General features: G+C 42.7%; 1 protein-coding gene across 3 annotated transcripts in view; it reads left to right on the top strand.

Annotated features, from left to right (window-relative positions):
* Positions 1-13167, top strand: part of LOC129860848 (beta-catenin-like protein 1) — a 44822-nt gene that overhangs the window by 20668 nt on the left and 10987 nt on the right. For all 3 annotated transcript variants that reach the window (XR_008760469.1, XM_055931695.1, XM_055931694.1), the window contains exons 12-13: positions 6129-6226; positions 6615-6695. Coding sequence is in view for 2 of the 3 variants with exons in the window: in XM_055931695.1 (XP_055787670.1) it covers positions 6129-6226; positions 6615-6695 (179 nt within the window). In the remaining variant the exon portion in view is untranslated. The remainder of the gene's footprint in view (positions 1-6128; positions 6227-6614; positions 6696-13167) is intronic.

The following is a 13167-nucleotide window of genomic DNA, read 5'->3' as shown; positions in this document are numbered from 1 at the left end:
TAATTGAAAAACGGATGGGAAAATTGGTTCTCAAGAATAACACAATGCAGTCATAGATTAATTAATTATCAGCAGCTACAAATGAGACTAAGTAATTAAGAGGCAAAGCACTCTCCAAACCCCTCTCTCTGTCATATACAGAGAGATAGATCCCCATGAAATCGCCTCTGAAAATATACTGAGGCCCAATGGCTGCGAATTGTCAGACATTTGTATACATAAGATAATCAAGAGAAGAAGATGTTAAGAAAATATTGCAGATAGCCGATAGCCTACCTTTTTAGATCTGTGTTCATTTCCATGTCCTAATGTTGTACATAGATTGAATGAGATTCTAGATATACAGACGGTGGCAGACTATATTTAGCAAGCTAAGGATGCACACAGTGTGGTAGAACAGAAGTAAACAGCTCATTTACATCCAGCAGCACAGTAGTTTTGACCGCAGCCCTTTTAGTCTGTTTTGTTTTCCTTGGATGTTGAGCTAATGCCTTGGTGTTTCTTTAATGTCTCTATTATTCCCGTTTTCACGCCATACTGAAATGACAGAAGAATAGGATCTGTAGTAGATGTGTTTTTAGGAGATCACTTTAGGTGATAGTTCTAGTTAACAATTATTGTGATCAGTGCACAATATCACACTGGTTTTAATCTACCAGTAGTCTCAATCCTTTGAACTCAAGCTGGATGATTAGTTGCTGTATTACAGCCCCGTTCAGTCTCCTATGTTGTCAATGAGGGATTTTGATCATGGGGAACTCATGCATACCTGCATATAAATCTATTTTGAATTGGTTTGGAACTTGGTCAATCCATTTCATTGTTGCTGAAAACCCAGCAGTGATAGGAGCCAAAGTGTAGGCATCACATGGGTGTCGACAATCAAAATACCTTATGAAGTACAGCCCAGCCATGTCAGGGATTTCTTCCCCTGGACTATTCTAGTCAGGTATAGTGGGATCCTCAGACAGTACAGATGAGAGCCTGTACTTTGCAGAGGTGCCTGTGGTCTACTCTTAAGGGTTGATTGCTTTCTTCAGGGCACGGCTGGTTCTGGTTCAGTCTCTCCCCAGCGGCAAGCTATCAGGACCTGTCACCCTTAACCTCTACTGCTCCTCTGAGCTCAATTGCAGCGTGGCCCTCTTTTCTATTTGCATGTTAACTTAAAGTTGAGATCTGCATTAGGTGAAAAATCGCCGCTTGCCGCCCCAGGCACATTTGTTATTGTTTAAACGTTTTTATTAAACGACAGAGAGGAGCTCCAGCATTAAGGTAACAAATAAAATGTAGTACATACTCTGCTGTTAAATCGCGAGTGCAGTGATATCCGACACCCTTGTTGTAATATCAAAAACGGACGTGGCATTATCACCGCTACGGATTCTAACTTTAATGGCTGCTCCAGGTTGACGTGTAGCAGCTTTTCTTTGTAGATTATATTTTCAATAGGTGTTGATCATGGTAATACAGCAATAACATGGACCATTTCTTTGTCAAATTGCGTCACCTTGTTCTGGTTCTCTTGGACTGGAACAGAAAGTCTCTGGTACTTGGAGCTCCTCACCCATGAATCTGATCACCACGCTAGACTGAGACTGTTCACAGCCGACGCTACGTCAGCTCTCCCAGAGATTGGTATTATTTCCTCATTAATGTTTTTCACTAGTCCCCCACTCTGCTGCAGGGGCTGTGATATGGAAAGCATTTAGTGTTCTCTCCTGCTGCTGATTTCTGGAAGATGGGGCACTATGGATTGGCATAGTGGTAGTGGGGTGGCGGTGTAGTCTTTTTTAAGTTGATGAGTTCTACATTCAACGTGCATTTCCTCTCATTATTCACCAAGGAGGAGAGGAGGCTGTTAGAGCTGGTCAAGCACACTGCTGCATTGAGCAACTTTCTGACACGGAACCCAAGCTGCGCTCGTGCGCCATTGTGCATACATTTATTTTGTCTCCCTACACCAAACGCGATCACGACACGCAGGTTAAAATATCAAAACAAACTCTGACCCAATTACATAGTTTGGGAACAGGTCAAAAAGCATTAAACATTTGTCAATTTAGCTAGTTAGCTTACACTTGCCAGCTAATTTGTCTTATTTAGCAAGCTTGCTGTTGCTAGCTAACTTGTCCTGGGATATAAACATTGAGTTGTTATTTTACCTGAAGTGCACAAGGTCCTCTACTCCGACAATTAATCCACACATAAAACGGTCAACCGAATCGTTTCTAGTCATCTCTCCTCCTTCCAGGCTTTTTCATCGTTTAACGTATATGGGGATTGGCATCTAAACTTTCATAGTATTACTGCGTTGCCAGGGGCTAAAATAGAAGACTCTTGTTGACGCGTGCGAGCGAGCAGTGTGGGTGCAATAATTGAATAACATAGATTTCAAATGTTATTTTGCAACGCGAGCGCACGAGATGCGAGAGGTGTGGTCAGCCTATGAGAAACCAGCACCAGTAGCAACCATTGCAGTCTATAGTATGCTATGTCTTGTTGTGATGTGCCTTTTGATAAGGCTAATAGATGTTCTATTCAAACGGGAGGATCTGCATAATTTTTCTAGGTCACGTCTAATGAACAGTTGGCCTTAATGTGGCCTACCTGTATTGAGCGAATGGAGTTAAACCGTTGTTATTATGTGAAATTCTGGAACACAGCGTGCCTGTATTTGATATACCATTGTGTTTTAGTTTAGTTGCATGAGTCCATTAACTAGTGCTGGGCGATTAACTGACATTTGGTGAGTGTGCTCAGTCCCCTCCTGTACTCCCTGTTCACCCACGACTGCATGGCCAGGCACGACTCCCAACACCATCATTTAAGTTTGCAGACGACACAACAGTGCTAGGCCTGATCAACAACGAGACAGCCTATAGGGAGTAGGTCAGAGACCTGGCCGGGTGGTGCCAGAATAACAACCTATCCCTCAACGTAACCAAGACTTAGAAGATGATTGTGGACTACAGGAAAAAGTGGACCGAGTACGCCCCCATTCTCATCGACGGGGCTGTAGTGGAGCAGGTTGAGAGCTTCAAGTTCCTTGGTGTCCACATCACCGACAAACTAGAATGGTCCAAACACACCAAGACAGTTGTGAAGAGGGCACAACAAAGCCTATTCCCCCTCAGGAAACTAAAAAGATTTGGCATGGGTCCTGAGATCCTCAAAAGGTTCTACAGCTGCAACATTTAGAGCATCCTGACTGGTTGCATCACTGCCTGGTACGGCAATTGCTCGGCCTCTGACCGCAAGGCACTTCAGAGGGTAGTGCGTACGGCCCAGTACATCACTGGGGCTAAGCTGCCTGCCATACAGGACCTCTACACCAGGCGGTGTCAGAGGAAAACCCAAAAAATTGTCAAAGACCCCAGCCACCCCAGTCATAGACTGTTCTCTCTAGTACTGCATGGCAAGCGGTACCGGAGTGCCAAGTCTAGGACAAAAAGGCTTCTCAACAGTTTTTACCTCCAAGCCATAAGACTCCTGAGCTGGTAATCAAATGACTACCCGGACTCTTTGCATTGTGTAACTTCCAACTTCTGTAGCGTCCGAACCATCATGGGACTCATCTGAAGGTAACTGGTAGCTATAAAAAAAATAAAAAACCTTTGTGACCACCACCCAATTTTTTCACTGAAATTACATTGGTCTGCCGGATGTTTTATAGAATCGCGATACGGAGAAATTTGGATAAATCATTAGCGATACAGTTAATCAACCATACTGTATTTAAACATTAAGCACGTTCAGCCATTCCTTTTATTTCAACACTAGTTATCTTACGGACCATATTTATAATTTTTTCAAATAATGAAGACCCTCTATTCCTCTTTGAAAGCATTTAGATGAACAACCCCTCAAAGTTGCACCAACCACGTGGAACCATCCAAGTGTGGGTACAGAAAGTGGCTTGATGGGTGGCAAGGTTTTGCTTTGTGCAATTTACTGTAACAGGAACCCTTCAAAACCAAACAGTTTACAATAGGATTGTATGCCTTAAATAGCCTGCTGCAGGTTTTAGGCCTACTTATCAGCAGAAATTCATAATATAAGTTACATACATTTAATGTAGCTGTTATTACTGCTAGGTGTTCAAGCTTGAAGCCTTCTATCACTTGGGGTGTAGTGATCAGGCTGTGGAATGTCACACTGCGACCATGGCCCTGTGGCTAATGGCTTTTCTCATTGAGGTGCTCTGGAGTGTGCCATAGTGAAGACACTCATTCACAGACCTCATCGTCCTATCCTGATAACAGAGAGGAGCAGGTCTGGCCTAGGGTAAAGGCCAGGGCTGCATCTGAAATGGAAACCTATACCTAATATAGTGCACTACTTATGACCAGGGCCCATGGCTTTTGTTAAAAGTATTGAACTATATAAGGAATAGGGTGGCATTTAAGACACAGCCCAAGTGGTACTGTAACACACTCAGACTTTGAGTTGAACTGCCACCGACTGCAGACTAGTACTTCTTCCACAGCTTTCTGCAGCTCAGCCCAGGGAGTCTTAGCAGTGGTCCCAGTCCTTCACCAGAGGCACTTCTTATACTAGCTTTAATGATGTCCTAATTTACCCACCCAGCCACCACACCCCCACTGTGCCCATGTGACTCTGGTCCTCTGGAGATAGGGAGAGCTGAGACAGCACTTCCTTTCTGTGGTGCTGTTTGATGAACATGCTGCTGCTCTGTTTACTTCCTGAATTTGATGTCCCTCTTATACAGTATTTAGTTGGGAAATAGGCCTATCACTGTGACTGCAAAAATATAAGTTTATAATAAGAGGGTGGGTGATATTTTTCCATTGAAATGTATTTCTTTGGTCCTGTATACTTGCTTTGCTCAGTTATTTGGCTGTTCATTTTCATAAAAAAAGCTGAAGATTTCTGATCAGCATGGTGTAGCTCCTAAAGCTTGAAGTGACAGCAACTCCCATGCCATCAGTAGTCTAATGACACCCCCTCACTGGATGACAAGGGTATGTCTTAATCAGCATCGATCTTGTGCACCTGTTTATGTAGAGTGCCCAGTAGCGATCAATAACATCCCACGGTGGTGTCAAGGTGCTGACAACAATTACCACTCGGCTTATGTTGACAAACTAATGTCCCCGGAAGTTTTATTCCCCTCATTATGTGTAGACAGTCCACTTGTTGACATTAGCTTAAGATGGTAAAACCTATCATAATAAAAACAAACAGTTAATTATAAAACTAGTGAATAGAGTTGTGCGCTTGCTTTGTATGGCATTTATCTCTCTTACAAAATGTGTTGATAAGTGGCACATGGGAGAGCAGTATTGAGCACCTTCCTGAAGATGAGTCTTAAACCAAAATAGAATCAAGTCTTGTGCTTGTTGCTTAGCAACTTCCAAGATAAATTGAACTTAGAAATTGACCTCTTATTAATTGTCAAATTACAGTTTCATATCTAAGTGTTATTTTCCGTCTTGTTTTAGTATTTTGTGTATGGCCGATTCATAAGCATATTATTTTGTCAGATTTAGGTCTAAATGTCAGATGCAGGTGTAAGCTGGAACAAAAGTGGTGTGTCACTGGGGTAGAGTAAATGTTCTGTGAAATGTGTGTTTTGGTTATTAGGTTATCAATAGCACTCGTAGGACCAATTTTCCTTTTGTTACTAATTTTGTCAATTAACCCGAGGTTTTGGAGCCCAGGCTCATTAAATGGCCACACACCCTTTACAGAAGGGCTTTTTATCACCACCAGAAAATTATATTCAATGACAAGCATAAAGGTTGTGGAGTATTACAGCCAGCCTTTAATGAAAATTGATTTTTAAATTTCATTACTTTGTATTTTTCCCTGCTAAGATTTTCCATGCTTATCTCTGCATAGTAATAGAAAATTATCATCAGTCCTAATCATTATATGTTTCCATTCCTGCCACTGCCAGACTGTAACCTGATCTTGGAATGTAATCCGTTTTACAATAGTCTGTTGCTCCTATGAATTCTGAAAATGCATAGTATTTTTTACGTACAGTATAATATTAGCACTGTGGGTTCAATAACAGTAGGCTACTTCTAACCCCTCATGAAGATGAAGCTGGGCTACCTTGATGAAGCCACAGTGGAACTGATCTGGTTATTTTCTCTTTGCAGAACACGTGTGTTCCATCATAGCTTCCTGCCTGCGGAACCTGAAAGCCCAGCAGAGGACAAGGCTCCTCAGCAAGTTCACAGAGAACGACTGTGAGAAGGTGAGATCTTCACAGATCCACCACTGTGCAGATAATAAAATAAAATAAACAATATTTCTTAAAGCGCATAAGGAATAATGTGCCCCAATGTTCGGGTTTTGCATGTTAAGTTCTAGGATAGAAGCCCCCTGGTACAGGTGTGAGCTTGTGTTGATCAGCATGTGATTGGTCACTATTATTGACTGAAATATTGATACTGTGGTGGGAAGAGTTATGAACCTCACTACCAGTGATCGAGACAGACTAGCTGAGTGGTTCTACAGACACGGTCGTAGACATACTACATACCTGCCTCTGACTGTCTGAATTCTATTTTCTCTCTACCTGGGGATTTTGTATGCATAGTTCCTTGTATTGGTGTCTGATGTCTTCTCCCTCTGTCCTACAGGTTGATAGACTGATGGAGCTGCATTTTAAGTACCTGGAAGCTGTTCAGCTGGCTGACAAGAGGATTGAAGGAGAGAAACACGTAAGGGTCCTAACCCTACCCCCCTCCGCTACCAACAGCCTGCATTCTAACCTCGGCTGACAATAATTCTGAAACAAGGGCAGATAAGTGTCCAGATAGAAGAGTCATTTTAGATAGACTTGTAATTGTCACAACTTCAGGACTTGCCGCTAGCTTGGAGAGAGGCTGGAATCCTTGATTTAAATCCAATGCCCAAATATAATGTTATTATCTAAGTTAAACTCCTCAGCTTCTGCTGCATGGACCCACTCAGAATATGTTGCTGTGTGAGGGTTATGTCTGCTTGCTTTTTGTGGCTGGAATCCCCCTCCATTGTTACAGGCAGAGATGCCCAATGAGATCTGATCAGCCACAGGTAAGCAAGGCAGTGTTTGCGTCTGATACCCTGTGATCCCAGAGAATGTGTGAGGCCCAGACTGTGCTGTGCTCCCTCAGCCAGATGGAAAGAGCCAGATAAGAGAATTCTCTTCTCCAGCAGGAGCGAGAGGACAGGAGAAGGTAGAGTTTTAAGAGGGAGATAGCTTTAAGATTCATATCTGATGAGAAATGATTTTTTGACCCCCATTGATTTGAAATTGTAAATTAAAGGGTGACCGCTTGACACGACTTGACATTCCCCATTACTTTTGAGTGCAAGTATGACCAAGTAACACCCAAATAACACATTTTCTGTCTTATCTTGATGCATTATCTTGATGCACATGGATAGCCCTAGTACATTGTTCAAAATGAGAATGTATTTAGTTTCGTTAAAGATTGAAGAAACGTGGGTGGGGCTGGGATCTTCTCTCATGTCTTCTATCTATAAAGATGCCATTTCCTGCTGTGTCCTGTGCCCCTTCCACTTCCTTTGTACAACTGGCTGCCGTCAGCAGTTCTGTTTTTATTAGTCCACTCTCGTTCAGGTGTTATTTTTTAGGGTAAGCAAAATGTTTTCCTTTTCTACTCCACAGGAGTATACTTCTCGTCATCAGAGGAGTCCTCCGGACCTGAATTTAATAAGCTGCTTATTTCCCCTCCCTCATCCCTCCATCTTGGTGATAATAATGATGCTCTTGGAAATTGATTAAAGTAAAACATGTCTGAGACCGACCACAATATGGCAAAATTCCTCAGTGCAGTACTGAGAACCTGGAAATCTCAGTTGTTTGCATATGATTAAACTCATCTCATCTTCTATTTAAAGGTTGTGTTAAGGCACAGGGAATTAGTCCCCACATCTGCCCCCCCCCCAACTCCACACCCACTCTCTCTCCCCCTTCTCTCTCTCATTTCTGCTTTCGAGGCAAAGAGATGGTATCAGAGAGAAGTGCTAAGTTGCTGTGAAATTGATTAGTGCAGACAAGTAATTACTGCTGTAGCCCCTGTCAGGTTAGTCAGGTCTCTGCTGACTGCAGGCAGGGAACGAGGAGTAGTCTAACTACCTGCAGCTCCTCTAGTAGCCACACTATCCTAGTGGTCATGCTATAGACATACAGGGCTGCACATTCTGCATGCAAACAGCATACAGTGACTTCTGAAAGTATTCACCCCCTTGGCATTTTTCCTGTTTTGTTGCCTTACAGCCTGGAATTAAAATAGATTGTTTTGTGGGTTTGTATCGTTTGATTTACACATGTCTACCACTTTGAAGATGTGTAAGAAATTGTGTAAGAAATAAGACAAAAAAACAGAACTTGAGCGTGCTTAACTATTCACCCCCCAAAGTCAGTACTTTGTAGAGCCACCTTTTGCAGCAATTACAGCTGCAAGTCTCTTGGAGTATGTCCCTATAAGCTTGGCACATCTACCCACTGGGACTTTTGTCCCTCAAGGCAAACCTGTTCCAGCTCCTTCAAGTTGGATGGGTTCCGCTTGTGAACAGCAATCTTTAAGTCATACCACAGATTCTCTATTGGATTGAGGTCTGGGCTTTGACTAGGCCATTTCAAAACATTTAAATGTTTCCCCTTAAACCACTCGTTTTGCTTTAGCAGTATGCTTCGGGTCATTGTCCTGCTGGAAGGTGAACCTCTGTCCCAGTCTCAAATCTCTGGAAGACTGAAACAGGTTTCCCTCAACAATTTCCCAGTATTTAGCACCATCCTTAAATTCTGACCAGTTTCCCAGTCCCTGCCGATGTGAGGATAAAAATTATCCCCACAGCATGATGCTGCCAGCACCATGCTTCACTGTAGGGATTGTTCTCGGGGTGATGAGAGGTGTTGGGTTTGTGCCAGACATAGCGTTTTCCTTGATGGCCAGCTCAATTTTAGTCTCATCTGACTAGAGTACCTTCTTCCATATGTTTGAGGAATCTCCCACATGCCTTTTGGCGAACACCAAATGTGTTTGCTTATTTTCTTTAAGCAATGTCTTTTTTCTGGCCACTCTTCTGTATAGCCCAGCTCTGTGGATTGTACCGCTTAAGTGGTCCTATGGACCGATACTCAAATCTCCGCTGTGGAGCTTTGCAGCTCCTTCAGGGTTATCTTTGGTCTCTTTGTTGCTTTTCTGATTAATGCCCTCCTTGCCTGGTCTGTGAGTTTTGGTGGGCAGCCCTCTCTTGGCAGGTTTGTTGTGGTGCCATATTCTTTTAATTTTTTAATGATGGATGTACTGGTGCTCCCTGGGATGTTCAAAGTTTCAGATTTTTTTATAACCCAACCCTGATCTGTACTTCTCCACAACTTTGTCCCAGATTTGTTTGGAGAGCTCCTTGGTCTTCATGGTGCCCCTTGCTTAGTGGTATTGCGGGCTCTGTGGCTTTTCAGAACAGCTGTATATATACTGAGATCATGTGACTCTTAGATTGCACACAGGTGGACTTTATTTAACTAATTATGTGACTTCTGAAGGTAATTGGTTGCACCAGATCTTATTTAGAGGCTTCATAGCAAAGGGGGTGAATACATATGTACCACGCACCACTTTTCCATTTTGAAATTTTTTAGAAACAAGTTTTTTTTCATTTCACTTCACCAAATTTGGTGTCTGTCCATTACACGAAATACAAATAAAAATCTTTTTAAATTACAAGTTGTAATGCAACAAAATAGGAAAAACGCAAGGGGAATTAATTTTTGCAAGGCACTGTAACTGGATGCATCGATGCTGAAAGGATTTCAAAGGAGAAAGTATTTCAAAGCGTCCAGAAATGAGCCTTTCTCTTGCCTTTCCCAAACTTGTCTCTAGCCTATCATGCACTATATAGAAAAGTATGTGGACACCCCTTCAAATTAGTGGATTCCGCTATTTCAGCCACAGCCATTGCTGACAGGTTTATAAAATTGAGTACACAGCCATATAATCTCCTTAGACCAACATTGGCAGTAGAATAGCCCGTACTCAAGAGCTCAGTGACTTTCAACCTGGCACCGTCATAGGATGCCACCTTTCCAACAAGTCAGTTCGTCAAGTTTCTGCCCTGCTATAGCTGCCCCGGTCAACTGTTAGTGCTGTTATTGTGAAGTGGAAACGTCTAGGAGCAACAATGGCTCAGCCGCAAAGTGGTAGGCCACACATGGTCACAGAATGGTACCACCAAGTGCTGGAGCGCGTAGTGTGTAAAAATCGTCTGTCCTCGGTTGCAACACTCACTACTGAGTTCCAAACGGCCTCTGGAAGCAACGTCTGCACAAGAACTGTTCGTCGGGAGCTTCATGAAATGCGTTTCCATGGCCGAGCAGCTGCACTCAAGCCTAAGATTACCATGCACAATTTCAAGCGTTGGCTGGAGTGGTGTAAAGCTCGCCGGACTTTGGAGCAGTGGAAAAGCGTTCTCTGGAGTGCTGAATCGCGCTTCACCATCTGTCAGTCCGATGGGCAAATCTGGGTTTGGTGGATGCCATGAGAACGCTACCTGCCCGACTGCATAGTGCCAACTGTAAAGTTTGGTGGGGGAGGAATAATGGTCTGGGGCTGTTTTTCATGGTTCGGACGAGGTTCCTGAGTTCCAGTGAAGGGAAATCTTATCGCTACAGCATACGATGACATTAGGGTTGACTCCGGCAAAAAAACTAAAATCAATTCATCTATTCTTTTGACCAATCGATTGGGCCCCCAAAAAATTACGTATATTTTTCCATATATAGACAAAACCTGTGTGTTTTAATAAAATCAACTATATGCATTGAGCTTGTCTGATGCTTTAAGCTTACGGTTTGATGAAATTAGACAAATGCCTCGAGGGCGCCAGAGTTATAGATAACAAGAAGAAAAAAACATGAACCTGACCCAACTGTTCTCCTCCCACTCCTGCTGGCTTTCACAGGTTCTGCCATTACTCTCTTGAAGTAGCCGGTAATTGGCTAAAGGAGTCGGTGGAGACCTTTCTCATGTGGAATGCCAATTTATCTTACCATTTCTACCGATCTGCATGCCGTTTATGGTTTTAAATGCACGTCTTCGTGAAAGTTTCAATTATAATGTTTTCATGTCTGAATCATTGTCATGTGGTTAATCAAAATTCTACCCAAATCTAGTGGAAAATAATACAAACCTAAAAAGTAACTTATTTTGCCGTTGCTAACTATGTAAAAATAGCCTACATAACGCCAACAAATAAAAATATTGCAGTCTGCAGGTAGAAAATATCCTGATTTAAACAAATTAAATGTCCTGTAAATCACATTGGCTACACATGGCCTGTCTGCAATGAACTTGAAACATTGTGACCAAACTCACTAATTCTCTTGTGGCTGAATGGAAGCAAGTTCCTGCAGCAATGTTACAACATCTAGTGAAAAGCCTTCCCAGAAGATTGGAGGCTGTTACATTACGTGGGTCCAGCCCAATGCTTGTGCTAGCGAACTTGCAACGTTGTATATTCTGGGCCCTCAGTTTCCCATGCCAGTGAGCTCGGGACAGACACAGCTGTAGGCTGTAGGATAAGAAGCAGTGCTTGACTTGGGCAGGAGCTCACTGGAGCTGAGTCCCAGCACCTCAAATGTTCTACTGCTTGAACTCCTCTTAGCATATTAGCTCAAAAATATTGTGGAGCTCCTGCCTCTAAAATATAAATGGTACTGGCACCCAAAATGAGTCCCGGCAACTATTTTAGTCCAAGTCAAGCACTGATATGAAGTAATCAGGTAATATTTTATGACGTTTCCACTTCATCAAAGCATGACATTTTCCCTTTCACGTTGAGTGGTTATCGAAGGGAGAGAACTGGAAAGATTTCTCAAATACATTGAGGAACTATTGTAATTGTCAATGGATGTAAAAACCACCTTTGTTTGCTTGCTGTTTGAGGTGAAGTAAACAACATTGCTTTGAGAAGCTCCACAGGTCATTAAGCCAACCAGAAATAGTATCAGATCCCCAAATGGGCACATTTATATGCCTACATTCCCTTACTCAACATTGACAGAAGTTCTCCAAATAAAAGATAATGACTAAATTGACAAAACTCATAAATAGAATGAAATAAACCAATACTTGTTTCTCACAAATGTAGTATAGGTTGTGCACTCTGCAAACAACGTGTCCATTCCGACAATGATAACGGGAAGACTGGAATAATAATATTGAATGCATTAACAGAAATTTCCATAACCAAAGTAACAAACATTGTAGATGAATTCTTATAATTTATATCAGTATATGTACTACTGGTGATATAGGTAATGGGAAATTGATATACACCAAGAATCAAACACAAACAATTCATACAATGAATGTGGACAAATTGGCGGGAGTGTGCGCGTTCAGGAGAGAGAAATGCATTGTGCATCTGGGCACATGGTCAATCCACGGCTATGCAGCATTTACGGTGATACAGCCTCAGCAGAAGTCAGGGCTTTCATGCTTCGCGGAGCAGTTGTCAAGGAAGTGAGTTTGTTATTTCTACAGGATGTTCCGCCCCCACCTACCGTCAACCAATCATGTCAATGCGGAGCTGTACAGAGCCCTTCGCATTGTTAAACATTTGGTTCCAGTCATTAGAACGAGCCTGTTCTCCTCAGTTAAGGTGCCACCGACCTCCTGTGCTATCTATTTGTTACTGCTTGACTGAAATTATCTCGGTCGAATAACAGCCTAACGACCAAACAATCCACCAGTTGACTAATTGGGGTCAGCCCTAAATTACATTCTAGATTATTCTGTTCTTCCAACTTTGTGGCAACAGTTTGGGGAAGGCCTTTTTCTGTTTCAGCATGACCATGCCCCCGTGAACAAAGTTTGGTCCATACAGAAATGGTTTGCTGTGATCGGTGTGGAAGAACTTGCACAGAGCCCTGACCTCACCCCATCGAACACCTTTTGGGATGAATTTGAATGCCGACTGCGAGCCAGGCCTAATCGCCCAACATCAGTGACCAAACTCACTAATTCTCTTGTGGCTGAATGGAAGCAAGTCCCTGCAGCAATGTTACAACATCTAGTGAAAAGCCTTCCCAGAAGATTGGAGGCTGTTATAGCAGCAAAGGGGGGACCAACTCCATATTAATGCCCATGACATGTTTGATGTCAGGTGTTCACATACTTT

The sequence above is a fragment of the Salvelinus fontinalis genome, chromosome 8, assembly GCF_029448725.1.
Source record: "Salvelinus fontinalis isolate EN_2023a chromosome 8, ASM2944872v1, whole genome shotgun sequence".
Taxonomy (NCBI): domain Eukaryota; kingdom Metazoa; phylum Chordata; class Actinopteri; order Salmoniformes; family Salmonidae; genus Salvelinus; species Salvelinus fontinalis.
The sequence above is the reverse complement of the archived record's forward strand: the minus strand, read 5'-3'. Positions and strand labels throughout refer to the sequence as shown.